The 27,506-nt window shown below is 41.5% G+C and overlaps 2 protein-coding genes across 2 annotated transcripts; one reads left to right on the top strand and one right to left on the bottom strand.

The window, feature by feature from the left end:
* Nucleotides 1-301: 301 nt before the first annotated feature.
* plod1a (procollagen-lysine, 2-oxoglutarate 5-dioxygenase 1a) lies at nucleotides 302-15,963 on the bottom strand. The gene is made up of 19 exons (XM_008412990.2): nucleotides 15,591-15,963; nucleotides 12,901-12,992; nucleotides 12,682-12,815; nucleotides 11,888-12,051; nucleotides 9,956-10,068; nucleotides 9,629-9,692; nucleotides 8,204-8,301; nucleotides 7,451-7,552; nucleotides 7,209-7,340; nucleotides 6,292-6,413; nucleotides 5,117-5,221; nucleotides 4,865-4,990; nucleotides 4,097-4,238; nucleotides 3,866-3,979; nucleotides 3,716-3,781; nucleotides 3,518-3,622; nucleotides 3,205-3,351; nucleotides 2,641-2,766; nucleotides 302-1,909 (listed from the first exon to the last, which is right to left on the bottom strand). The coding sequence occupies exons 1-19, from the start codon at nucleotides 15,679-15,681 to the stop codon at nucleotides 1,754-1,756; spliced, it is 2,199 nt and encodes a 732-aa protein (XP_008411212.1). The 5' UTR covers nucleotides 15,682-15,963; the 3' UTR covers nucleotides 302-1,753.
* Nucleotides 15,964-17,978: 2,015 nt separating this feature from the next.
* Nucleotides 17,979-26,862, top strand: kiaa2013 (KIAA2013 ortholog). The gene is made up of 3 exons (XM_008412989.2): nucleotides 17,979-19,425; nucleotides 20,812-21,665; nucleotides 24,035-26,862. Exons 1-3 carry the CDS (start codon nucleotides 18,468-18,470, stop codon nucleotides 24,083-24,085), a joined length of 1,863 nt encoding a protein of 620 aa, XP_008411211.1. The 5' UTR covers nucleotides 17,979-18,467; the 3' UTR covers nucleotides 24,086-26,862.
* The last annotated feature ends 644 nt before the right edge of the window (nucleotides 26,863-27,506 follow it).

Raw genomic sequence — 27,506 nt, 5'->3', positions numbered from 1 at the left:
TTACTCGAGCATTCCAGAGCCAAATGCATTGGTAACCCTGAGCAAACTGAGTTTAAAAAAAAAAAACAAAAACTAGTGATTGAATTTTTTCAGAACGGGATGAGGCTTTGCCATCATGAAAAACCTGATTTAATAAGGCAGAATTACTTTTTCCAAATCACCAGGTTTGTTTTGGAAAGCTTTTCTTCCCCTCACTACATGTACTAATGTTGGCATAAATGACACCAGTATGAATATTTGACTCCATTTATCCTTTAAGGTTGATGCTTTTAGGAGGAAACTGAGCAGCCTGAAACGCATGTTGGTTGGCTTTCCCGCTTTATTGTAGTTTTCTTCAAATCTCTCCCATAAAACACATTCAACTTTTTAATGAGACAGTGTTACTGACTCCAAACATCTGCAAGGAGGCAGGTAGTCCAACTGTTTCACATCTAACATATAAAAAAATAAATAAACTTACTTTGGAGTATTTCGGTAACAGCTAGCATACAGAAAAAGGCACTGGTGGTTTAAGCAGCTGCAGTTTAAAGCAAAGCTTGACATCGAACTAAATGCATCTAAAAAAATAAGGGTTTTCTCCTGAGAGAATCTGATTGTGATCTATAAACGCAGACCTACTTCACCTGCTGTGAGCTATTGTAAAGATAAACGTCGGAGAGGATGATCAGTTACTTGAAAAAACAAAATTATCCGTTAAATCCACTCCAAGCTGGAGCCTCGGTGGTCCCTGGAGAATCAATGATAAATCTTCAGTTTAAAATCGGATATTTACTTCAATCTAATCACTGATTGTAAACTATATTACAGCGGCCTACAACTCCCAGGATGCACGTGCACTGGTAACATTTGTTCCATTGACTTTTACAACTTTGAGTAAGAACTGGGAATGACATCATTTTATGGGTTGCAGTATCAAGTCAGAACATGTAATTCTATTATGTTACTTAAATATGGTCATGAAATATCCATCATTGCAATTATTTCTGGGACAATGTATTGTCCAGCAAAATTTGTTATTGCAACAGGCCTATATGCAATACCGCAGTTGACCACAAGGGACAGCCTCTTGTCTCATAAAATACTGAAGAATAATTTTGTATTTGACCAACATCCTTCATTTATCCCCAAAAATCCAGTTAAGGTTGCAATTTTTATATATATATATATATATTAAAAAGTGTTTTTAACTCATTTGCCAAAACTGTCGCTATGCTATGATACGAGACTGAAAAATTCTCCCTGTGGTCCAACTGCCATCTGCAGAAAAACAGCCAGTCGGTCAGAAACAACCAATCGGTGTCAGGAGGATGTTTCGGCGACTGGTTCACACTCCTTTTCTGTTTTGTTCTGGGACTCTAACTGGGACACAGATCTGGTGAAATGTCAACTCCCACTTCCAAACTAACATAATTTTACCCCTTTGGTGAATCAATGAGACATGAGAACCTGTCTCGAGGCTGACTGGATCCAGGTGCAGACCGAGAAAACTGCTTCAAATAAGGCACGATTTGTTGAGAAATCTTTAGATCCCATATCTTCTTTACGTTCCCAGTAAGTTGTTGAGTTTTCACATGTTAGAATTAAAACTTCCCCAGCTCAGTTAGTAAATGATGAACTAAAGCTTACAGTCAACATGGAGGGAGTATCGGTGATTGAACTAATTAGAAATGTTTCGGAGACAGAGATAAAAAAAAAAAAAGTCATTATTTTGGGTGTTGCAGTGTCCCATTCAGTCTGGAATATGCGGGGAAGTTCAGGGGTCCACAAAGGACACTGCAATGTAGCGGACCCCTGCAGTAGTGGGCAGGCCTTCGTGGTAGTGAGTGAGGCGGCCGGGGTGCATGAGGGCCCAGCCTTTCCGGGGGGCCTGGATGGAGCAGTCGTATCGGAGGAAGCGGCATCCACCACCCTGCATCCATAAAACAACACTTTACAGCTTTCACTCTAAACACATCTCAAACACATCTCGACTGAAGGTCGACTCATCTTTGAATTCAAGCAGAAACAAAAAAAAACACAACACAGTCTCTAAAGATACAAAAAAATCTTAAAAAGCTTTGGCCTGATATCAGCAACATGTTTCAAGGGGAAAACTGGGCTTCCATTAGGCCACTGATGGGCGTCATCAGTAAGAAATTAAATGTTTCTGACTGGAGCATGGCAAAAAAAAAAAGATTAAGTTTTTTAATAATATTTCTTTCCAGTTTGAAAGAAACACTTTTAATGCTGAAGTTGAGATTTAAAGCCAAAATGACATTTTTTATTGCATCTGAAGGATGCAGAAAGCCATCAAAGCAGCTCCACACCTTTTTTAAAATAAAAATTATTTCTCAATCTGGAAAGACGTCAAACTTTAATAAAAGCCAATATAATCAGTCACATCTGATTTCATCCTTTTATCTAGTTGTCAGGAGCTATGACTACTGTACCTCCTCACTGTATTTATCACATGTGTGAACGCTCCAGACGTTTACTGGGAACCAGTTAGAATTAAAACTTCCCCAGCTCAGTTAGTAAATGATGAGTAAATGATGACGTTTACTGGGAACCAGTAAACGTCTGGAGCAGCTTTCACTGTCGGTCAGCATTGTTGCTCCAAAATCTGTGAGATGCAGAGCAGAAGGGCCGCTGTCTGCTTACCTGGTAGTCGATGCCGACTTGGTTGAGTGCAATGTTTATAGTGAATGTGGAAGCGTCATGATGCGGCCGCAGAGACGGCTGCTCGTCTGGCTTGTATCTAACTACGAAGGCCAACTCAAACTGAGCCTGCAAACACACAGACACGCAGCAGACATAAAAACCTAAAACAAAACTAAGAACTGGAACCTCATTAATTCACTTTAGATTCCGTTACTTTATTTTAGCACTGTAATGTAATGTCTGTAATCACAGACATAACTGTCAATGTTGAATTGACTTGTTGCTGAAATTTACTATAATAGCCAATAAACTTGCCTTACGTTGCTTTAAGACCTATGCAGAAAATCTCCATGAATTTGTTTAATTTGAAAGCTAGTTTGTAGTTTGGTCACAAGGTGGCGCTACAGGACAGTGTAAAGTGCAAAATTCCAGCCTGTGTCCTGTAGTCTTTTAAAGCTGTCTTCATTATTGGTACGTGAAGAACTAGTTTCACTAACTAGTTAATAGTTAGCAAATGCAGAATTCTGTTGTGGCAGCGGATCATTTAGGGTTCAGAGGTCTCACCTTGGTGTAGTACCCGGGGAACATTTTCTCTGTTATGGGTGCAACAAATTCCAGCAAGAACTTTTGCCATTCCTTTTCAAAGTTGACCTGGTTCATGTGGATGTCGATGGTGGGAACGTTCTCATAGCCCCCCTGGATTCTGGTATCCTGGGAAACAAACCAATCCAAATGCATCACTGAGGCTCGGCATGGACCGAGACAACAGAGAAAACACTCATGACACTGGCAGCTACGTCCGCTCTGAGCCTCACTGATGCAGGTACAACGTACATCGTACAACGTGAGGGATGAACACGTCGGTGCAACAGCTTACCGTATTTCCCCCTCCTGACCACTTGCCAAAGTGTTCCATTTCTTCAACGAGATGGTTGCAGGCCACGTCAGTGAACACTGGGAACCAGTAAACGTCTGGACACGGCTAGAGAGAACACAGAACCGATCAACCTCGGGTTAGAGAGACAGCTCAGTTTGGTGGGTTCTCTCTGGAATCTGGCTTCATGCTGCTTCTCACATTTTCAATCAGTTTGTCCTTAATCATGCGGGTGTAATTCTCGTCGATGTAACGTTCCTGCCAGTCCTGAAACACACACAGACGGACCACACTTGCATCAGTTCAACACTATCCATCCGTCCATCCATCAGTCCGTCTGTCCGTCCTTACCAGAGGATTTTCAAAGATCTGCCACAGATCATTGTGAAGATGTTCTGTCTTGTACTTCTCTGTCGACAGAATGCGGCCAAATGTGTGTAAGTTGTTTACGTACATGAAGACGCCCTGGCAAAAGGACAAGACAGAGTCGCAGGTTTAAGGCTACGGAGAAACTTTTCATAATAATGTTTAACAAAACCTCTGAATCAGAGTCTAATTGTGAATTTCCTCTGTCCTGAAGACCTTGCTGCGAACGTTGTGGCAGAAAGCCATGTCGGGGTCTAAGCTCTCCGAGGTAAACAGCTGGTAGTCCTTCAGCTCTTCCTGCAGCAGGCTCGCCTTCACCAAGTAGACGCTGGAAATGTACGGCACATTCCACAAACCCCTGCAAAAGAATTTCAAAGTAAACACGAGGATCCAACATAAGGAAGAGACTATAACAGAACGCTGCAGATTCTAAAAGAACAAGGCTTTAACAAAAGGCCTTTTAGTATTATTGTCCCTCTTCACTGATTCTAGAATCGTTGCAACATGTTGGAATAGCTCTTTGTATAATATAATTTTTCTTTTAGTTTATTTGGACAATTATTCCTCTGGTTTTGGATTCTGTGCAGCTGGACGAATTTGGGCTCTTGTATTTTTTACGGTTATGTTTTTACAAGTAGTTGCAGCTGATTAGCTTCTCAAAAATAAAATATTTTCAATTGAACTGAAATATTTTTTAATTCTTCAGTAAAAACTGTCTGTTTCCTGGTCTGACCCAGAAACAGGTTCTGTTTCGTCTTCCCTCTGATCGTGTCTGGATCTACAGCTGGCTTCAACTATGACCTTCTCTCTCATCACGACTTTTCCCTCCAATAGCTGTTTTTTGGGGTTTTTTTATCACCACTTTAGATCTTCCCAGTGGTTGGACCGATCTAAGTAAACATAATTTTCTATCAAATTATTGATCATCAGTCTACCCGGTAACATACATAGCATTCAAGTCCTTGGGGGACACGGCAGACTCACACTCTCCGTCCTTGGACGATGTCCACGTAGTCCTCAGAACGAGCGTAGTAGCCGTCCGCGCTGAGCGCCCCCCAGAAATTGCTCCATAGTCGGCCCACTCGAGTTATCATGGGCGCCACGATGGGCCTGGGGTACAAGTTCAGGTAAGAGGGCATGGTGACCGGGGGACAAGCAGAAAATAAACCATTACAGTTTGTGCAACAGAAATCAAATCTGATCTTTAATTATTATTATTTTTTTTTATGTACTTACAGGTTTTGCTTAATCAAGATTTTCAATGTGTTCTCGTTCTTTAGGACCACCTCAATGTCCAAGTTGAAGAAATAATCACACTCCTTGTCTTTCCGGCACATGTCACTGCAAGACAAAGCAGAGGTTTTTAACTTTTCAACTATAATGAAGTTTTCTGCACCATCATCTGTAAAATGGTGTAAACAGCTCAGGCAAATCCAGGGACCCGGAACAGCCGGCATCAGAGCTGCTCAGATTTACTGAGACCACAGATCTTACAGGTTGGTTCAGGGGTGTTCAAATGTTTTGTTGTGAGTATTTGCAGCTCACATTTTTGTTAAACTTTTCTTGTAACCCCTCAGCAATAAACTGTGGATTTGCTCTATTTTTTTCCAAGAATTTAGTATTTTAAATCAACAAGTAGATTTTTTTGTAGCAAGGGTTGTGTAAATCAGTGTAGATCCAAAGCTCACTGCAACTTTGCCTCATTAGATGTCGAGTATGAATTCATCTGGCCTCAAACTGAAAAACATTTAGTTTATTCTCAGTAATGGAAGAAAAAATCCAAAAAGGGAAGAACTTTTTTATTTTTTTGATCAAGCTGTGTGTATAAAGCTGCTTATAAATACTCTTCAAACTATAAGGCGTGACGAAATTTAAACGGGGCCTGTTGGAACCCAGTGTTCTGATGCTAAATGTTAGCATCAATGCTAATCTTCGCTAAACATTACTAAACAGCATGTGGAGAATCACAAGCATGATGACTAACATGGACTTACTCCATTCACTATGTTAACATTAGTGTATAAGCTAAAATTAGCCAAAATGCTCATTTTTATCATAAATGCTGTCAGTAGCATGTGAGGTATCACTAGCATGTTCTCTTACATTGACTTCCTAAATTTAGTATAATAGCTAATACATAAACAATAGCTAAAATGCTCATTCTGGAGAAAAGGCTAATGCCTACAAGGGGGCAGTAAAATGCTAATATTTTTGCAGCAGTATGGGACTCATCCTTTCTTGCTTTTATTCTCACTCCTTGTTGAAAGAAAGTAACTTTTAGCAAGTTAGCAAATTGGATTAGTGGGGCTTCTCTATCTATCGACGCAGGATCACCTTTCTATGCTGCCGTAGTGGTTGCCATGACACTGGAAGTCATAAAAAAAATGTTTTGAGCATAAACTGAAACCCACAAGGCCAAGTCACGAGCATCTGCTCCGTCCATCTCCTCCTCGGGCCGGATGGATTTTACATCCAGATACAGACTCCCGTGATTCTGCAGGAAGGAGCTGACCTGCTGCTCATGGTGAGGCTCCTGCAAGAACAACAGATTTAATGAGTTTCTTGTGTACATTCATCTCTGATCTTTGTAGACACAGCAGGACAGACAGGAATGTTCATGTTCACAATGTGGCAGCTTCAGAACAGCTGGATGAGGATTTACACCAGGACTACTGCAATTGTTTCTTCCTATTAAATCGACACACAAAAATAATAATGTTCTGATTCTCTTCACAGTGGTTCCTTCCACAGAAACACTTTCATGACTGAGAGAGCGTTAGAAATAAAAAGAGAAACGATGTCCCATGGAGCTACTGTTTCAGTTCAGTCTTGCAACCAAGCCAAAAAAAACACTATGGTCGCCTTTAACCCAAACTTCAGAACCCTTCACTACTGAAACATGCTTACCTGTAAGAGTCTTAGTCCTCAGTGAACCAGCTGGTCTACAGGCTGTCAGTCTTTAGGTTCCCTTTTTACAGTAGTTATAATCACCAAAACTATTTCTATTTGCTAAATGTCACAATAGCAAGAGAAACAAAATGTCTGAAATGTATTTATTAGTCTTCAAAATTGTAAGTTTTCTAACTGAACATAAACCGGGGTTGTATGGCCTGATTTAACTTCAGACAGTGAGGAAAAAGTTGGATCTGCCTAGGATGTGACTCTAAATCCAGGCCTCCACAGGATAATAACAATACATTGACCATTTTATGCTATTTTGTTCTCAACGCATTCCACTACGTAATAAATAAAGATTTTCAACTGAAATATTTTCATTCAACGTGATCTAGGATGTGCTATTTTTTTAGAAGTGTACATCAGGGATCACCTGGTTGGAAATGAAGAGCTTGAGCCTGTTCTTCGGGTACTGGAGCTTCAGGAGACGTTCGAAGAAGACGGACACAAATGGCGTCGGCTGCTGAATGAAGATCCCGATCACCACCAGAGGGTATTCACTTTCCTGTAGAAAACAACAACGGACTTCGTCTGACTACTGTTTTGCGCAGACTTAAATGAATTTCATGGAAAACCTGGTTGGAAAAGCCATGGCTGGTCGAGAAGTGAGCTGACCTTCAGGGATGAGAGTGAGCGCAGGTTCTCGAGGCAAGCGGTGCAACCGGTCTCAAACGTCCATGAGTTGGGGACGTAGTTACCCAGGTAGTTCATCTGGAGCTGGAAAACAAACGTGTTCCATCACGGCACACCTAGGAGTCCACTTTTCTCAACCCGAAACAGATATCTGTTCAGTGTCGGAAATAAATGTACTTAATTACAAATTTATTTGATAACTCTGCACCAGCACAGCACAGTTCAATACACCGATAGCCTCACAAGCTCGATCAACATGTAATAACAAACACAACTTTTGTTGTCCAGTCAGTGCAACTCGGAGTACAACAACCGATGTAATTTAAACAACAAAGGAGCTGGAGCTGACAAAAGCAGTAGGTTGATCAAACACGTAAAAAATGAAACGCAACAAACCTTTTGTCAAATGGTTCAGAAAGTGCAATTAGTAATTCTAAATATACTGTAAAATAAATAGCTTAGAGCTCAGAGCACTGAATTTGCTTTGTGCTGAAAAGATTTGCCCATATGAATCGGGCAAACCCATGTGGAATGTTTTTTTTTTCCAATACCAGAACCAGTGCATGTATTAATACTGGATCTGTGCATCTCTAGTCGCATCTTAAAAAATTATTTTACAGGCTAAACCTTTTCTGCCAACAGAATGCTGCCCAAGCACTCTGTGTAGCTGCTTTGTAGCTGACAGTCGTGGTGAAAGTTTAGCAGCTTTTCATTCCTTTTCTCTGTCTGCAGTACCTTAGTTGGTCCGTTCCCATGGAGGATGACAGGCAGGGTGTCATATTGGACATTTCTGGCCCGAACTCGACCGTCTTCAAACTTCAGCACCACCTCATCTGGAAGCACAAACATAAATAGAACTGACCAGGCACATCATTATGACCGACCTGCAGCTCTGTACAGCTGAACCCACGTGAAGTTCTTCCATGTTTGAGCTCATTTGTTGGATCCGAACAAGCTCACAGGCGTGGTACGTTTACGGCACATTTAAAGGCAGCAACAGCTAACCAGCATGATAAACTACCATAAAACTCTGAAATACAGACATGTTAAAATAACTGCCTAAAATAAACTCAGGCAATATAGATATGTTCAGGCAATCTTTTTTTTTTTCTAAACAGATTTAAGGTGGTTCCATGGATTAGTTGGATTCACCGCTGAAGCTCTGTCTAACAACAGCTCAGTAGTGGACCTACATGCTCTGACTGGACCTAAAGTTCTGACAGGACGCGTAACAGAATTAAACTGGATCCTGAAATGAACAGAAAGGCAGTGAGTGTAGAAATCAGAACAGGCTTGACAGCGTCTGTTTCACAGCATTGTGTCTTTGAGAGTTCATACCTGCTGAGGTGAGACTTTATCAAGACTGGCACAGAGAGTGTTGCAGAAATCCTAGCAAGATATGACTAAAGCAAGCAGATCTTATGCAGATGAATGTGAATTTTATGGCACTATGTCACATGTGGGGCTCCCCAAATTTCAACTCAGGAGCCCCTTCTGTTTAATATCTACACTCCCACCAGCTCAGGTTATCACAAGCAAAAAGATTGGTTACCATAACTACGCAGATCTACATTACAATGTCACCAGGTCACTCCGACGCCATCCAGTCACTGGACCAGATGCTTAGAGCAAGTCAAAGGATGGAGGTGATATAACTTTCTCTTATATCTTATAAGATATATAATGACTCTTATATAGTCATTATATTGACAATATTGAAGTCATTATCTGTGAACCTAAAGGAACCATGCAGAGTCAGCGCACAGCTTCAGTTATTACCGCTAGAAACTAGCAATCAAAACCTGGGAGTAGTGATGAACTCTGACCTGAACCTCCAGAAACGCATAAAGGCAGTAACAAAGTCGGCCTTCTATCACATGACGAACATTTCCAGGATTAAAGGACTAATGTCTCAGCAAGATCTAGAGAAAATGTATTTACCTTTACTTCCTCTGATGTACAAAACTGTTAGCTGGAAAACTAATAAGTTTCACTAAAGGTAAAAACACAAATAGTTATCTATTCCAGGAAGGATATTGATGGCTCCCAACAGAGCAGCAAATATAACAGGGTGGGCTTTCTGGCCTACTGAAGTGTCAGAGTGATGTGTGGCCACTAAGCTAAACGGTGAAAATCTGGTTGAGGTGTTAAAACACTCACCAAGAGCTCCATGCAGGTTCTGGAACAGCCTGCACTTGGTGTCCAGGGTGATGTTTAAGGCCTTCTGAAAATACATTTAGAAACAGTCGAGTGAGTTAAAATTACTAGTTGATTGTTTACATTTTCAGCTCATTCATGTTTGCATGTAAATATTTATTCGTGTGTTCTTTTCCTGCACGATTGAAGTGTGGCTGAAAAAGGAAAAGTTGTGCCACCGGAAGCTTTTTAACATGAAACACGTGCAGGACATGAGGAGTCTCATTAGTTGTGGCTGAGTGCTTTGATTAAAGGGGCTTGTTTGTGTAATTGCAGTGACACATGTCTTACCCTTCTAGCTGGATCTATGTAAACCTTAGTGAAGAAGAGCTGGTCGCTGTCGCTGTCTGCTCCCGTCCAGTTAGCGACCATCTCTCTGATGTTGGGAATGTAGCCCATGAAACCTGGGAACCAAATAAAGTCAACAAAACACCGCCTGACTTCAGTCACATCTCCATGGAGGTGTGGGTGCGTGTGTGTCGGTTCCACGTCGGCGGTACTAATGAGGGCTTCCAGGCACAGATTTACAGGCCCCATAGTCAGCAATTCACCAGCCTGTAAAATCTATGAACAGCCACATCAGCAGCTTCTGTGCACACAGAACACCACTCGGAGACAGAAAGTTTAACTAGAGAACGCCGAATTTAATATTTCAAAGAGAGCGACGAACGACAACAGGTGATAGTTTTCTACAGCAGCAGACGGCAGCAGAAGTTGAACATTTTTCCAACGTTCTCGTCTTGCGCCGTTAGCCCGAGTGTGCACATCAAAATTTCACACGCACAAATTATGCTGCTCACTCCACTGCAGGAGGACAAGTGACTGCTGCCTCATCGCACACAGTCCATGTGAAGTTATTGTAAAGGGACATTTCTAAATGAATGTTTAAATCAAAATGACTTCCTTTATGCCAGAAAATTAAATCCTTGAAAACTGATCATCTTCAGACATGTTTGGTTTGAGACAATAAAACATTTTCTTAAACATTTTTTGAAAGCGTGCTGGATTTTGATATGGACTATATGGGCAGTTCTCCAGGGCAGCATAAGAACGGAGTGGGGCGTCCGAGAATTAGAAAAAAAAACATATCTGTCAGCTGCACAAGTTTGCTGCTACTTGTATGTGTGTGAAGTGGAGTAAGTTTCCCTTAGGGAAGTTACATCACCTGCTTTCAGATAATTTCTTACTGGTTGGAGTGTGGTGAGTGTGCACGACTGCATGTATATTTATATTTCAAGCTTACAAAGTTAGGCATGGTCAGTGGTGGGAAGTCACAAAAGTACAAGTACTTCGTTACTGTACTTAAGTACAATTTTTGTGTATCTGTACTTTACTTAAGTAGATTTAATAATGGATACTTTCTACTTTTACTCCACTACATTTTACAGTAAGTATCTGTACTTTCTACTTTACTACATTTCTACAAAACCGTCGCGTTACTCGTTACATCCAAGTCGGTTGCCTGTCCTCTCCCTCCCACCTTCTTTCCATCCCCTTTCTGTTGGATTTCTTTCAAAATAAATACCACTAGTGGCAAAAAAAAGTGAAGTTCATGCTATGTTAGGACAGGAGATGTTTCCATCCCTGAAATTATGATGCATAGAATCACTTATCTAAGTCTAAACTATGTTACAGAGTAAACACAATAAAAACATGCTTTATCTGTGGCACTGTTCATTTAAATGGCACATTACTAATGTATTAAAATTAAATACGATTGGTACACTTAATGATATTAGCGATTAGGTAATGCATTCAGCAAGTTCTTTTACTTTTAATACTTAAGTATTTTTAAAAGCCAGGACTTTTTTACTTTTACTTAAGTACACATGTTAATGTGGCAGTTTTACTTAAGTACATTTTTTGAGTACTTTCTCCACCACTAGGCATGGTGATTAAACTTGATTAATCACAGTGCCAGAGTGTGATTAATCTGATTATCTGATTGATTAACAGCACTACGTAATTTGTTACATGTAATCAAATTAAGTTTGCCAAACTTTACATCATGCTAAGCAAATGTAAAGGGTTCTCTTTACATTTGCTTAGCATGACGACTTAATATATTTACTGAGATAAACTGTTGTCTTTTTTCAGTGTAGCAAATAACACAATCTGAGAAAATAATCCATGTTTAGCTGATTTAATGAATTAAATTATATTTTGTCCACCTATCGTAGCTGTTAGCAGTAAGAGCCACTTGAACCGCCCTRGGAGACCCACCTCCTGAACCCAGAAACCTGTTGCCCTCCCTGACATGGGGGTACTTGTCCTCCAGATGTCTGTCTGGCCAGATGAGGCTCTCTGAGGAGAACACCACCTTGTGTTTTGCCTGCTGGAACTTCCTGAGAAGCTCTTTAGGACCCGAGGCGAAAACCACGTCGTAACTGTGCCAACAAGGGAGAAAAAAAAGGAAACATTCACAGCTCGAATCTGGCTCCGCTGTGTGAAAAAAAAAAAAAAAAGGCTGAGAAGAACGCTATAAATGTGAGGAGTTAAAGTGCCAGTGGTTTCCATTCAAAAACACTGGTTTTTGATTTTGCTTTTCTTCCTATTTCTATCTCAGAGATGTAGTTTACGTGTACGAATCACATTTTCAGTGAATGTTTCTTTAAAAGGATAGTTTGGGATTTCCAATGTTTTGACCACATCTGAATGTGATCAAATGGACCTATTAGCTATAACACACTTTGGCTATAACACWCTGTCAAAACGTACAGAAAATGATAACCATCGCAATAAAACTAAACACGGCAAATTTTACATGTACGGGACTCTTTCAACCTCTGACTCCTTCCCGTTTTCAAAGCAGCCAGATTGTTGACAACTGTAATTAAGCTTTCTAAATGTCTTTAGCTGGACTTTCCTTGAAGTCGAACATCTTCAGAGGAAGGTTTCTCTCATTTTTATCGCACTTCACTTAGATCTATGAAACATTCTGCTGTAAAAGCAAAAGGGAAAGAACAGACAAGCCAGCAAGAAGGTGGATGCAGGTTAAATGTGAGCGTCAGTCCCACCTGTCGATAAAGAGGATGACCTGGTCCTCGGACTTCATCTCCGCCACAGCAGCTTTCAGCAGGCGAACCTTCTGACCTCCTCCTGGAGCCGACATGTAATCACCTCCCCTCCACTTCTCGCCTTGGCCGAGCACCTGGGAAAACAACACAAAATAGTTACAATTACGGTTTTCTTTTTTTTTTTTTTTACCTAAAGAAATAGATTAGCCGTGTTCTTACTTTTACAGTGTAGTTGAAGTGCTTAGCCGACCTCAGGAAACGCCTGAAGCCATCTGTCTCTTTGGTTGCAACAGTCAAAACTAAAAGTTTATCTGGAAGAAAAAATTATGAGATGGAAGAGTGGTCAAACGCTTTGCTTCATGTCCTACAACATATATATTTTCGGTTCTAGAAAAAAAGTGTACATAAACATATAAACTTGTTTGTTTCAACTTTGAAATGTTGCTTGGTTGTAAATTATAGGTTCTCCTTCACAGAGTAACTGGTCTGCTCAACACAGACAAAGTAAGAAAGTGTTGAGCGAAATGACTCTGGGCACAAGCACAGGGCTACATTTTCTTTGGCAGAGAACCAGATGAAAACACAAAACAAACTTACAGAAAAGAAGCAATTAAGTCTTGAATTGTTTTCATGTCAGCACAAAAAAAATAATACAAAAATGTCTATTTGGTTTATTATTTAATTGTTGTAGCAATGGTTCTAAATAGTAAGTTGGAAACCTTTAAATGGTATCACATTAAATTGAGCCGTAGACTTAAGAATCCATGAAAAACCTCTGACAATGCCAGACAAATTATTCTGCTATTGACGTTTATCTCTCTGAGTGAACTGTGTGTAACCCAGTGGAACAGTAGATGAAGTCCTGCGTATCAGCAGGAGGTTGAGGACTAACTGTCTTGTAACCCTGTTGTCAAGGTTCAAATTTCAGAACTGCTTCCGAAATTTGGGATTATTTTTCCTGATACGCATGTCTTCCAGTGCGTTCTGATCTAGATAGATATCACTTCCTGTGTGATTAAATGTATAAAGTGTGCAGTCTTTGTTTTCCAGAGCTGTGTACTCTGTACTGTAAAAAGGTGTGTGTGTAAACTACTTTGCTGGAAATAATACATCTGCAGAAACAATTAATCTCTTCACTGTTTTCTTTAGTTTAGAACTCATGTTAAAAATCCTACAAAAGCATGTGCCACCGTCAACCGAAGACTCATAATGCTAACAAACAATATGAGCCATTTAGCCTCAATTGTTAGCAAACTTTAAAAAAAGTAACAATTGTTAAGAGCTGTCTCAAAGGCCACAACAATCAGTAAAACACAACATTTATAGGAGTTTTGAAAGATGAAAATAAAAAGATAAAGTTCAAATCAAAGCATGGTTTAGACCATGCATACAGCATACATGTGCATGGTTCAGACCATGCTGCATGCACAGCATGGTCTGAACCATGCTGCTTTTACCATGCTGCTTTTAGATGTGTTCCTTGTCCAACAGTTCTCCAGCGTCCTGCTAATGACCATGTTACTCATGTGTGCTAAAATAGAGACACATCTAAACATTGCAGGACACAATGAACTACAACTCCTCTAAAACTCTCAGAACTGTATATTTTACTCAAATAAACTGAATTTAAAACATTTACAAATGTAACTACAGAAAATGTAGACCTATCTATTTTTAAAAGTATTTTTTATTCCTTTATCATTTGCTTCTAAAAAAAAATAAAAAATATTATGTCTGGAGAAAGATAACCGGTGTTGCACTGACATAGCAGGAGCACTTAAGAAGCGCATTTGACAAGAATGTTTGTAAAATAACTGTAATATCTGAACTTTGTAAAGATAAAGTCAGTGTGACAGGGTTCTCTCTGAAACTGGTTCAATTAGCTGAGAACTATTTCGTGTGGTCTCTTTGTTTCTTTAGCGTCACTTCTACATAGTTCAAGTTTTGAGCTATGTTGGTTAATAATTCTATTAAACGTTGTGAATGATTGATGATGTAGAGAAGGAGCTGCAGGAGCCGGAGGCTATGTTTAACCAGAGCCCTCGGTCCTCTGCGGAATCCCGTCCACGTCAGCGGCATGGAAGAGCTTCTAATGGTGCCGAAGTTAGCCTCTGCCAGGATCATTTCTGTTAGGGAGCCTCAACTTAACAGAACTATTCATAGTTTAAAATACTGGAAACTAAACTGGATTAGTAAATATTTTACAACTGCGTTTTGGGAAAAAGCAAAATAAAATAAAACATTCAATTACAATCAATTCTGGGTTTGGCAAGTAGGCTCCTGTATTCAGCAAGACACTATACAATGTGGTCTTAATGCTAAATCCTCAAAACATTGCAACTCTCGGTTGTTGTTTTTTTTTTAAGAAATAAATTATTCACAAATATTTGATTTTGCAGTCAATGTACACTAGGTCAAGTTTAAACCTGTGAAGGTTGAATCGCTAAAATCAGTTAAATAGCTCCTTATTACGTGTGAATCGGAAGTCAACTTCAGGACTGAGTTCTGAGCAGAAAGCAAATATATATTTATCACAAACTACACTATATACAGATTGAAAAGCTTTTATTAAAGTCCCCAGATAAAGTAGTTTAGCATGAATAGTGATAATAATTAGGAATGAGGACGTCCCAAAACTGAAAACCGTAACGACTAAAACAGATTTTTCTAACCGAGCTGACATTACTGCGTTGCCGTGTTTTAAMTTCAGCGAATCTGCTGGAACGTTCTCTAAGCGAACCGATATAACCTCAACTACCAGAACACAGAGCGAGTTTAACTTCACCCGGAGCCACAGAGGCTGGTGAGGAAAGCCAGACACCGCGCTGATAGACTGAGAGTAGCCGCAGTCTGAGCGACATAACCTGGTGGGAATGTGAGCGGGGGCTCCGGCGGAATGCTCCACTTACCCTCCGGGATACGCTGAACTTCACAGTTCACCAGCGAGGAAAGTGCACATAAACACATCCATGAAAGGATGCGGAAACATAAGAGTTTCATGTTAACCAGAGTTTACAAAAATATGTAGCAGAATCCCAATGTGTGCGAGGGTTTCCTGTGTGCTGCCTGGTCCCGGACCGAGAGCCTCACTGACTGTACACCCTACTGAGCTGCCTGGACGCTTCTACCACCCCCGTGTGCCTCTTCCCACCATTCCACTTTTCTTGTCTTTGTAACAAACGGTCCCTTCACATCCGTGAAAAAATATTATAAAACGTTCAAAGTCTTGTTGTTGTGGCGTTTTGGAAATGAACACTTCTAGGTCATGGTGTAAATGAACCACCCTCTCCATGAGTGGGTGGGATAAAAACTTTTGGGAAAGGAGGACATTAGCCTCTTGTCTGGAGGACATGATTCCTTGCACGTAGACTTCCCCTCATACGACACACCTAAAGGGTGAGTGAATGCCTCATTGTTTTAATACTAGGCTTCTGTGCGAGGCAGAGTTTGCTGGGAAAATTGATCTTGAATTACAATAAAACGACCTAATGTCCCTTTTGACTACTTTTTCAGTTCTTTTGCTCATTTACCTTGATGCCATGACCACCACTTATTCCCAAAATTTTCAAAATATCAGGTTAGACAAGTGAAGGACTACACAGTCCTGGTCAATTGACATCAGGTACATGCAGGGGTGAAAGTAAGGGGGTACGGCAGGGTACTGCGTACCCCTAAAAGATTTAGCGGGGGTACGCAGTACCTGCAAGAGAGGGGAGCCGCTATCTGCTGTAAATGGGTTCACTGTGCAGCCGCGTTCTGATCTAGATAGATATCACTTTCGGTGCAATAAAGTGTATTAAAAAATAAAGCATGTAGTCTTTGTTTTCCAGAGCTGTGTACTCTGGGCTGTAAGAAGCTGTGTGTGTAAACTACTTTGCTGGAAATAATACATGTGCAAAGACAGCTTGTCTCTTCATTGTTTTCTTTGGTTTAGAACTCATGTTAAAAATCCTACAAAAAAAGCATGTGCCACCGTCAACCGACGACTCGTAATGCTAAAAGACAATACGAACCATTTAGCATGAATTGTTAGCATACCAAAAAACCAACAAGTGTCCAATTGTTAGGAGCTGTCTCAAAGCCTACAACAAACAGTAAAACACAACATTTATAGGAGTTTTCAAAGGTGAATATAAAAAGATAAAGTTAAAATCAAAGCAACATTATGCTCTGATCTCTTTTTTTATTTTTGTAAATTCGAGGAACCATCAGTAAGCCGTCTAAGAGTGAGATATCTAAAGTATGTTTCTCCAAAGCCACTGTCCTGCATCTTTTAGACATCAGAATAAAATGATTAGGTCATTTACAGAACTCTTTAGTAGGGATGCACAATATATTAGTCATTTTTACATATTAAAATCGGTCCGATGGCTAAAACTGGACCAATATTAACAACTGATATTTATTTCCATTTTTTGCCATTTGTTTTTTTGGGTGCTGGAGGGTATAGGTTATGCTATTTGTTTCATGTCAGTGACAGTGATGCAGCACAAGACTGGGGAAAGTTTAACTGAAGTAGAGAAGTAGTGGTGAACTCAGCGGTGTGGTTTTTTTTTTAAGTTGTTCATTCAAAATAACAAATTCAGACAGAAGAAACATTTCCAAATCTATCTGTTTATTTATAAATATATAAGAGTTTTTGAACTCAGTACTTTACGATAAGTAATGTCTGACGTATCCAAAAGTAAGTCAGATATTGTCTGCACTGTGTTAGAGGAACACAGGCAGTGCCAGTAGATACTGTATGTTTACTGACTGGACTGGCAGCCTCAACCAAAAGAAAAGAACCTGAACTTAGAGCAATAAAGCCTGTGTTCATACAAGAAGTCTAATTTCAAAAGAATGCTGTAGTTTTTTTACTCAAAAAGTTACTGAGGTGAATGCATGTAGTTGCTGCCCACCTCCATGTATTGGTCAGGATAATTTAACTAAAACATAATTGAAACTGTGAAAAGAAGATCTGAGATAATGCGAATGTATTTTTCTTAGTATGAGACAAAATATGCCGCATCATAATTTTAAAATGAATATTCTAATCTCATCTGTACTGTGTTGTTCTCAGTTCCTGCAGATCGAGGCGGTACTACACTAAAACTATTATCACAGGAAAGGGAAAAAGAAGAGACCATCGAAATATTTAAAAGACAAAAATAGAGCTGAGAGGATTTAGTGTGTTTGTAGTTATTTCAGGTTATTAAAGATATAAGATAAAATGAATTTCTGGATTACTCCTCCGTCCAGTTGATGGCGGTAATACACTAAGTCTGTAAACTGCCAGTAAACACCATAAAATCAGAAGAAGAAGAAGTAAAAGAAGAGACCACCGGAAGTGTCAGCCGTTGGAGTCTACTACAACGTCAGGTGATTCCTTTTCGGGTTGATTAACAAACGCAACTAAAATATTTTGGACGTGGTATTTTTGATGAGCTTCATGCTTACTTGGTGAAGAATGTCAGACTTAAAAAGATGCGAGAAAGAAATGTTCCACTGAGTTGCTTCTCAGCGCTAGCTACTTAGCTAAGCTATCCTCCCCGGTGGAACCTGACAACTAAGCTGAACGGGACACTTTCAGTTTACCTTCAGCTGAGGAAACGGAACCTTGAAGTTAATGCGGCTCCTTAGACTCATCTCTGCCTATCGGAACTTGAACTAACACCATAAATGTAGCTTCCTGAACTGAATCCGACACCTGAAATGAATGCAAGACTTTAAAGTGACCCGTAAGCACTCGGGGTGTCGTGTTGACACGCAGACTCGCATCTGGGCTTCCGTTGTTTGAACAGAAAATGTGGCTGCAGCAGAGACTGAAGGGGCTACCGGGCTTGTTGTCGAGTAGCTGGGCGCGAAGGGTCCTCATCGGGACGCTCCTCTTCCTCATCTTCTACTGGTTCCTGGGGGCAGAGCGCAGGTGGACGTTCCTGGGCGGTTCGGCTGTGCCCGGAGGCGCTGCGGGGGAGTGCCTCCAGAGTGAGATCCACAAGTGGAAGTCCACAGCGGATCGGGGAGAGGGGATCTACAGCACCCCCTCTGAGCCGCTGGACATGCCTTTCGTGTCGGGAAACGGCCATATTCTCATCGATGTGGGCGCCAACAAGTTGTGGGTGGCTTCGTCTTCACAGCCGGGCTCAGCGCCGGTTCACCAAACCGAACACTCTCCGAGGGTCAACGTCCGCCTTGCGGGGGGACTGGCCGAGGCTGAAGCTAACTTGCTGGGGTACCGGAAGGGAGCAGTGCTCTCGGTCCGGTGCGCCTCGCCGGCCGCGGTGCAGTCCGCCCGGGACTGCGTGTCCATCCGAGAGGAGTTCATCGCCCACCGGAGCCGACCCAACGTGTACCTGCAACGAATCCACATCAACAACCCCTCGGATCGGGTCGCTAACGTGGACATATCAGCCGGAAGCCCAGGATCGAGGAGCAGGTTTTCCTCCAGCGTGGACACGCTCGGCGACAGGGAGGTGGAGCTGTCCTCCGGGACGGTGCAGGTGGAGAACAGCCAGGTCGTGTTGGTGGTGGTGGTCACCAGAAAGCTGAAGAACAGGATCCAGGTCGCTGCAAAATCCGAGTACTCGGACAACATCCTGTCTGTGGTCTGGACCTCAGAGCCCATCGAGTCCTCGAAGCTGGAGGCGACCTTCAGCAGCCTCAGAGATGGCGCCAAGAAGGAGATGGAGGAGCTTCTGAGGGCTGACGTGAAGGAGCTGGTTCAGAAACACCAGCAGGCCTGGATGGACCTCTTTAGCTCAGGTAAGCAGCTCACTGACTGTGTTTTTACAGTTCTGAGCCAAACATCATCCAGATCTGTGCTAAGCTGTCAGCCCATCATTCAATCCTTTATGCCTTCCTTCCAAGCTGCCTGAAGTTCTTAAAGGAGCTCGTGTTATGTACATTTGAGACACATAGTGCCATTTTATAGCACAATCAAGTAGGAGTGCACCGATTACAGTTTTCTGGCTGATCAATGATCTTCACAAAGCCTGACCTGCCATACAAATATTTTTTGTCGGAAATGTTGCTATATATAGAAAGTAAGTCCCTGAGTTTGCAACTGTGGGGTGGTAATTGTTAACTGCAGACATGACCTGGTGTGTGGGTCTGTCAGTCAAGCCGGTCTCACAGCAGAACATCAGAGGACAGTGGTTGATTTTGAGACCTTTGCTCAGATAGATAAGATAGGTGGATAACAACGTCTTCACATTTAAGTATCGGCCAATCACCGATCTCTGACAATTAAGGCCAGTTTATCAGTGCACTAGTCAGGGCTTCCCCCAGAGAACTTGCTAAGTTCTGTGATCGGGGTGGCAGGCTGGTCCACCAGCAGCCCATCATGTTTTTTGTATTGAAAAATGTTACGTTGACAGGAATCGTAAAAACATTACTGGTTAACTATACTACTGGAAAACATTGTTGACGATGCTTAAACACACAACTATGCTTTTAAAATCAACAACCCAAAAAAACAACTAGTTTAACAAATATAAATTTTTTTGTACATCTGTATCTCAAATAAGGTAATGAGCATGTGAAACAAAAAACACGATGTACGGCTGATAACAAAATTATAGCAAAACCAAAGCATACATGAACCAAGCAGCTGCTGCAAAACTGCAACAAAAACGCGTTTTTCGAATTACACTAGTCACACGATCAACAGCATGATCAACGTTGCCACGGGCAAAAATGATGAAAACAAGAACGGCATGAGGATGATGGGKTTTTTTTTCCCAGACAACGTGCAGCTGGCTCCACCAGAGCTATCACAGTTCATAAAAAGCTGTGTTATTCCAGTGTGTTTATTCCATGTCTGTTCTGTAAAATCACTGACAACAGTTTGCCCAAAACACCAGCCTCTGAAGGCTGATGGATGATCAGCGCCAGTTTCACGGCTGAATTATGAGTATAATCTCATGTAGCGGTTTACAACAGTCACTGCCATATTTTTTAATGACTTATTGCATGAACAAGTATATTCACATGTGATTTTAATTTAACTTCTTATTTAATGGAAACACAGCAAATGTGAAATTGTGGGGGKTTTTTTTTGACATGAGCAGAATATTGGAAAAACATTTGCCCACATTTGGAACGGAAACCCAGCTACTGACCAGATGAAATTCTGTCTGTTGAATTCAGGTATCGAAATGAGAAAGATCACGGACTCCCACACGCCGTCCAGTCGCACTGTGAACAACACCCTCTACTACATCCTGTCCTCCTCCACGGCGCCTCTGCTCGACCAGCGGCCGAGCGCGGAGGAGCGTGCGCGCCTCATGTCCAGCCTCAACTACGCCGACCACTGCTTCAGCGGCCACGCCACCATGCACGCCGAGAACCTGTGGCCTGAACGCGTGAGCAACACGGCTCAGATCCTGCAGCTGATCACGCTGTGGACCCTCACCCTGCAGAAGAGGGGCTGCAAGGTGCTGGTTGCCGCTGGCGCCCACGGGGCCATGCAGGGCATGGTGCTCAGCTTCGGCGGCCTCCAGTTCACAGAGAACCACCTTCAGTTCCAGGCCGACCCGGACGTGCTGCACAACAGCTACGCCCTGCGGGGGATCCACTACAACCAGGACCTGATCAACCTGGCCGTGTTGCTGGACAGCGAGGGGAAGCCCTTCCTGCACCTGTCGGTGAGGCAGCAGGAGGCGGCAGTCAAGCTGTACGCCTGCGAGGCCGGCTGCCTCAACGAGCCTGTCGAACTCACCTCCGAGGTCAAAGGCCACACGTTCCCCGTCATGGTGACCCAGCCCATCACGCCGCTGCTCTACATCTCCACCGACCTGCGCCACCTGCAGGACCTGCGCCACACGCTGCACCTCAAGGCCATCCTGGCTCACGAGGAGCACATGGCGAACAGATACCCTGGCCTGCCCTTTCTGTTCTGGTTCAGTGTGGCGTCGCTCATCACCCTGTTCCACCTCTTCCTGTTTAAACTCATCTACAACGAGTACTGCGGCCCCGGCGCCAAGCCTTTCTTCAGGAGCAAGGTATAAACGGCGCTGAAAAAAGCCGGCTTCACTCTGATCTGCTCTCTTGTTTGTGTCCAGCGTGTCTTCTCTCTGCTCACTCTCTCTGTGGGGCTCTTGGTCTGAAATGAGGTTCTGTGAGTGAACACCAGAGTGGGCCGCCATAGCCTTAAACACTTTCCTCCCCCCCCCCCTCTGTTGAGAGATGATTGGTCAGCGTTGGCTCTGGGTGGAAGGACTTGGTGCTCTGCAGCTGCAAACAATGAAACGATCCAAGCTGAAATCCTTTTTCTAAGATCGGCAACACCTCTGGCTTCCAGCATCTCGTTAGCACACTTCCTGCTCTCTTCACGTCCGCCGTGGATTGGAAGGAAACGTTGGTCGCTGTGGAAGGACGACAAGCACAAGAAATCTTTTCCTGTCAATATTTTGCTGTTCATCTCTGCCGGTTTGAGTTTGTTGGAAGAGGTGTTACGTTTTTTATGAAGATCTTCATCTGATGGTTTTTCATAGTTAAAAAGAATCTGCAGAATTTTCTGTTCTTTTCTTCCCAGCAATCAGACGTTCTTTTAATGTTTTAAAGAGGCCCTCATTTGCAGTTCTCCAGACTTTCTGAAGCAACACGTCAGAAGGAGGTTTTTTTTTCTAAGAACTCCTAGCTCAAATTTTTACGTCCCCGAAGTCTAGGATATTCAGACATGTTGAACGACTGGACAGAAAATGTTGGAAAACGGCAGTAAAGTTGCCAGAGAACCTTTTAGAACTGGTCTGATCCAGACCAGTTCAAGAGATCACTAGAATGTCTGAGTGCTTGGATGGACTGGATCAGAATCCCCCATTGCTGCAGATCTGTCTGTCATAGAAACCTGTAGCCTCATGTTGAGCAACAGCCAAGTCTTCACCTTATGCATAAATGGTGTAATGTAGTCAGTAGGAGGCGCTGTGGGCATGATGACAAGTGTTGATGATAAACCCAGAGAAATGAAATGACACCAGACTAGGTTGGGGTTCGGTTATCATCTTTAACTGGGCTGATTGGCTCCTGTCCCTGTGCCAGAATCAGCTGATCACTTCTATAATCCAGTATGGAGTCCTACTCTGGTGAGTCCTGTCCAAGTCTTTGTGAAAAGTACAAATTTACTTCACACATCCAGACACCTAAAACCTTGTTGGTACCACGGAGTGTTGGGGCCAGAGTAAGAGATTTTATTTATTTATTTTTTTWAATTACAGCAAAGTCATAATATGCAACATTACCAGATAAAAGTAAAAAAAAAAAGTTGTTTTAGTGAGAAAAAGGCTTTGCTAACTGTTACGATCTGACGTGACCAGCTCAGCAAGTCCTCGATTCTTTCTTCAAAATATACTTCGTTCTTTGCAGAATCGCTTCAAAGTGTTAAAGCCGCTGATAATAATTTAACTCTGATGTTAAAAGATTAAGCATTTCTTTATTTGTAAAACCAATACTAACGTATAACTTCACAAGTTGCTCAACATTCCCCATTTTATCTTTTGATTATTGTTCGTGGAGAAATTCTCATAAAATGACCACTTCATTCTCCTACTATACAACCATATTCTGGTCATACTATTACTTTATTCTTGTATTGTCGTGACTTAATTGTCATACGTCTTTTTGTAATACGACATTCTTGAAGTGAAAAAGCATTCTTGGCCTGACCCTAATACTCCATTGTATGTTGGAAACACTACATTTGAAATTTATTATTTTTATTACAGATAAATATAGCTTTTCAAGAACTATATTGATTCTTGGTGCAGACATATTTGTTCCACACCTCTTATCTAGACACAAATGCCACACACACACACACGTTGATGCTCAGTGTGATCAGTGAGCCACTCTGAGTGTAACTCCTTGCGGTCTGATGAGTCGGTGTGATGAGGGATCAGAACCTGGTGCTCAGGAAGTCATCTGGAGGAACATCCTCAGAGGATTCTGGGATTCATCAGGAGGCAGGTTGAGGTCGACATGRAGCCCTTCACAGCCGTTTGTCTCCTCTCTGAGGAGGGTTTAGACCTGCGTAGACGCCTCTTAGTCGGTGCAGGCATCAGTTGCTGTTTCCAGCTGTGGTGCCAAGCAGCTGGGCGGACCTGCCGCACTCTTGAGACGGGCCGGACTCTGAATGCATGAACTGCTCTGTCTCTCTGCTTGGACTCCTTCTGCTCTTTTTTTTCTGCCTTTTTCATAAATGTTTTATATTGAATCACATGATTAAATTAACAACAAACCTGTGGCTTTGGTTCTTTACTTCTCACACCTCCTCCTCCTTCTCTTTCTGCCTTTCTGTCTGTGTCTAGTCAGGGGTGGGGGCAGCCAGTTTCCGCCATGCCTCACCTGTTCTAACGATCCGCTCTGACTCCACCAGGTCTCCAGCAAAAGGGAAGATGACTGCTGCGACTCCTCGGAGGTCGCTTAAGCGTAGCTTCAGCGCCGGTTTGCTGCTGCTACTGTTGTTGTGGACATATTGACATGGTGGGTGGCTTGTTTGCTGTTCGCTCTGATTCTAAAACCTCTGACCTCCAAATCAGAAGTGTTTTTTGGAAAATAACATCCAACATGGCGGAATATTGCCCAGGAAACCAAACCCACAGGGCTGGAATTAGCAATAGCGCTCATAAAAATAATTTGTTTTACTCTGCATGAGCACATGTACTGAAATTTTGTTTAAAAAAAAAATCGTAAGTTAAAAGTTAGAACTGTATATGAAACCGGTCTTTTGTAGAAGAGTCTCTAGATTAAACCTTTAAAAAAAAATAGATGCTTACCATTTCCAGGTTCATCTGAACCAGTCCTGATTGGTTCAGACATGGTGGTGTGAGCCAACCTGGTCAAACAGGAAGAGCTGAATATAAGCCAGGTGATCCAGGTGGAAAGCRGCAGTTTCGGCCTTCTGTTTACCTTTCATCCATTTCATTAGAACCTGTAAAATCACTGCAKCATGCAAAGGTTTCCATCCACCATTTACTTCTTTAAACCTGGCTTCAGTGTGATAAGCAGGCATGTTTTCTAATGGCGTGCAGTAAAAAATATTTAAAAACCAAGTTATTTTTCTGGTTTTAATATAACAAAAAAAAAAAAAAAAAATCAGAATAAATAGTTTGATGCTGGTGGTAACAAAGTGCCTAACTATRATTTTAAATTAATTTTTTGTCAAGTTGGTACATGTTGATTATCGTTTTTTTTCTGTGTAAAACACTAAAGACACGACAAAGGACTGTTAATCAGAGGTAGGGACGGCTGGACCAGGCATGTCTGTATGGAGGATTAAAAAGGACAAAATTAAGTCGTTAAATTCACCATAAAATAAATACTTAATCAGATGTTTAAATAAATATGCCATTAAATAATTTAAATACACACTTGAGATAGTTAATCAAATGTATGTTTGTGTATTTCACGGTTCCTATTTCTGAAGCATAACAGTGAAACAATCGCCTATCGATCAAGAGGCAGGGCTAACACCGATTTATTTAACTCCACTAGTGTGATTTGATGTTCGGCATTCGACCAATTCTTTGACTTTACCCACCACATAGTCTGGATGCTAATTATATAATCTCTCCATCTCGCAGAAAAGCTCCTGAAAATTCTCCGTTAGAAAGGCTGCCATGATTTTCAAAGAATCAGGCTAGTGGAGTACAAGTTGCCCCCTCTGATTTTGATGTGCGAGTTTAACTGATTAAAATTATTTAATTAATTATCTCCATTGACTGTTATAAGTTTGACCTTTTTTTTCCCGTCCATATGTATGAGGGGACTATGGGCTGATTAGACAGCAGAAGCATAAATTTGTGAAAATTGTTCTGAAACATTTGGGCCCCACTTGGGGTCTGCTGGTCAGATATTTATTCACTGCCAGTCCCAGTGTTGGTCTTTAGAACTAAAATCTTCTGCAGAGGAGGGTCTGGGTTTTTCTTTAGAGCTTTAACARTTTAACCATTCGATGCTTTGCTAATTGTTCACAGGGAAACTGAACAGTTCAGCTAATGAAGCATTCACATGGTGACTTGTGATAAATGAAATAAACAGTGTTAATGTCGGTCTGCATTGGGGTCATTGCAAACATTGACCCCAGTAAAGGAGTCGTCTATCCACCTACTAGGAAGTTTCTTATTTCCATCTCGATAAAGTGTTTTTTTTTTATTAGCTTTGAGTCAAAGTTTGTAGTTCTGCCTTTGAAACAACATAGTTGTAGATTTGTCCACCTTATGACCACTTTTTCCTCCAATATATAATCCAATCTGCCACTGCCAGTACGTCTGAACACATCTTTACAATATGATTTGTCCAGAGAGGGAAAAAGTRAAAATCTGGCTCTGAGGGAAAATCTAAAGAACTGGGACTGTGGTGAGTTCTAGACGAATTGTGGCCGTAGTTCTGTGACTGAACTGAAACATGGCATGTAGCGACAGCTTCAAGCATGACTCTGTGACGAAGAGTCCCAGGCAGACTGTTAGTGGGTGAACACGACTCCTTCCTTTGGTTGACTGGCAGCCACTGTTTAGCTTCTCATGCTAATGAAGTCCATCCTCTGATGGCTCGTATTTAGTCTTTTTCATCAGTTTTTTTTTTTTTTAACCTGAAGCATGTAACCTTTCTCCAGTTCACCATCTTTACTTCTCATTTTCAAYATTTCTCATAACATCTAACCAACATCAGCTTTAACAAGTCATATTCTGCCTGGTTTTTCAAGCTTTACTTGAGCTCTGGAGGTTTCTCTGAAAGTCTCACTCAGGTTTCCTGACCCCTAGTCTGGATTTAAGCCCCAACATCAGACTCGCTTAGGAACTGGACCGTGATGGACAGCTTCCCCACTGTATTCGGGAAATGGATTATTCTGGGAATGCAGGGTGCATTGAATCTTCTTTGGGCTTTTCCCCCCTTCCAGACAGAACATTAAAACTGATTCCTCTGTTCACACATGTAAATTCCACTTGGCTTCACTCTGATTTTTTAGGTCTTTCTCCCTCTGTTTTCACTTGCCAGGTGATTTATTTTTGTTCCATTTCTCTTTATGTTTTTTTTTTTTATTATTTCTTCTTTAATGTGAACTACTGAATATGTCTGAATGAAGAAATAAGTTAATTTATTGAACATTTGCAATAATCCCAATGCTTTGTACTTGAAGTCTTTGTGCTTAAAAGTTTGATTTGGGTTTATTTTGGGGAGAATAAATCACTTATAAAAATGTGGCATTGTGTTGTCACTTTCTTAAAGATTCTTTAGCACAGTTTAATCTTCTGCTGACGGGAAACCTCAGACAAAAGTTAAAGGTAAAAAGTCCACGATGTAAAAAGAAGCAGCAGGAGGACCAAGAGGACTCTTAAATAAATCATTATGAAAAGTCATTTAGGTTCAAAAAGCTCCTACTAACCACAGGCTAGAACCAGCGTTTTATTTTCTATCAAACTGTTTGCATTGGCGTTTCTTAGATTCAGCTACAAAAAATCTGAATAATTTTTTGGCATGAGGGAAAAAATCTGCCAGCAGTACTAGTGCGCAAGTAATTAAGATGGACTTCCATATCTTGCTGAAAAGTTGCAAGTTGATTTAGTCTTATTTCAAGTGTACTAAGATAATTATCCAGAGTTCCTCTAGATATTCAAACTCTAAATATTCACCACCATTAAGATAAAAACAGTAAGTCAGATGTAAAGAACAGATCTATTGACTTTATTAAAGTGTGTTTTGTGTGTAAGGCTAGAGAACATGTCCAAGGACTGACACACAGTCTACTCTAGAGGAGAGCGTCACCATTCGCATCTAGCAGTATGTCAGCAGAGCATCTCTGGCTTCAGTTCCACATGACTTTGGTAAAGGCTTGATGACGGAACAGT

Source organism: Poecilia reticulata, linkage group LG7 (assembly GCF_000633615.1).
Source record: "Poecilia reticulata strain Guanapo linkage group LG7, Guppy_female_1.0+MT, whole genome shotgun sequence".
NCBI lineage: Eukaryota > Metazoa > Chordata > Actinopteri > Cyprinodontiformes > Poeciliidae > Poecilia > Poecilia reticulata.
This window is presented reverse-complemented; position numbering and strand designations above follow the sequence as displayed.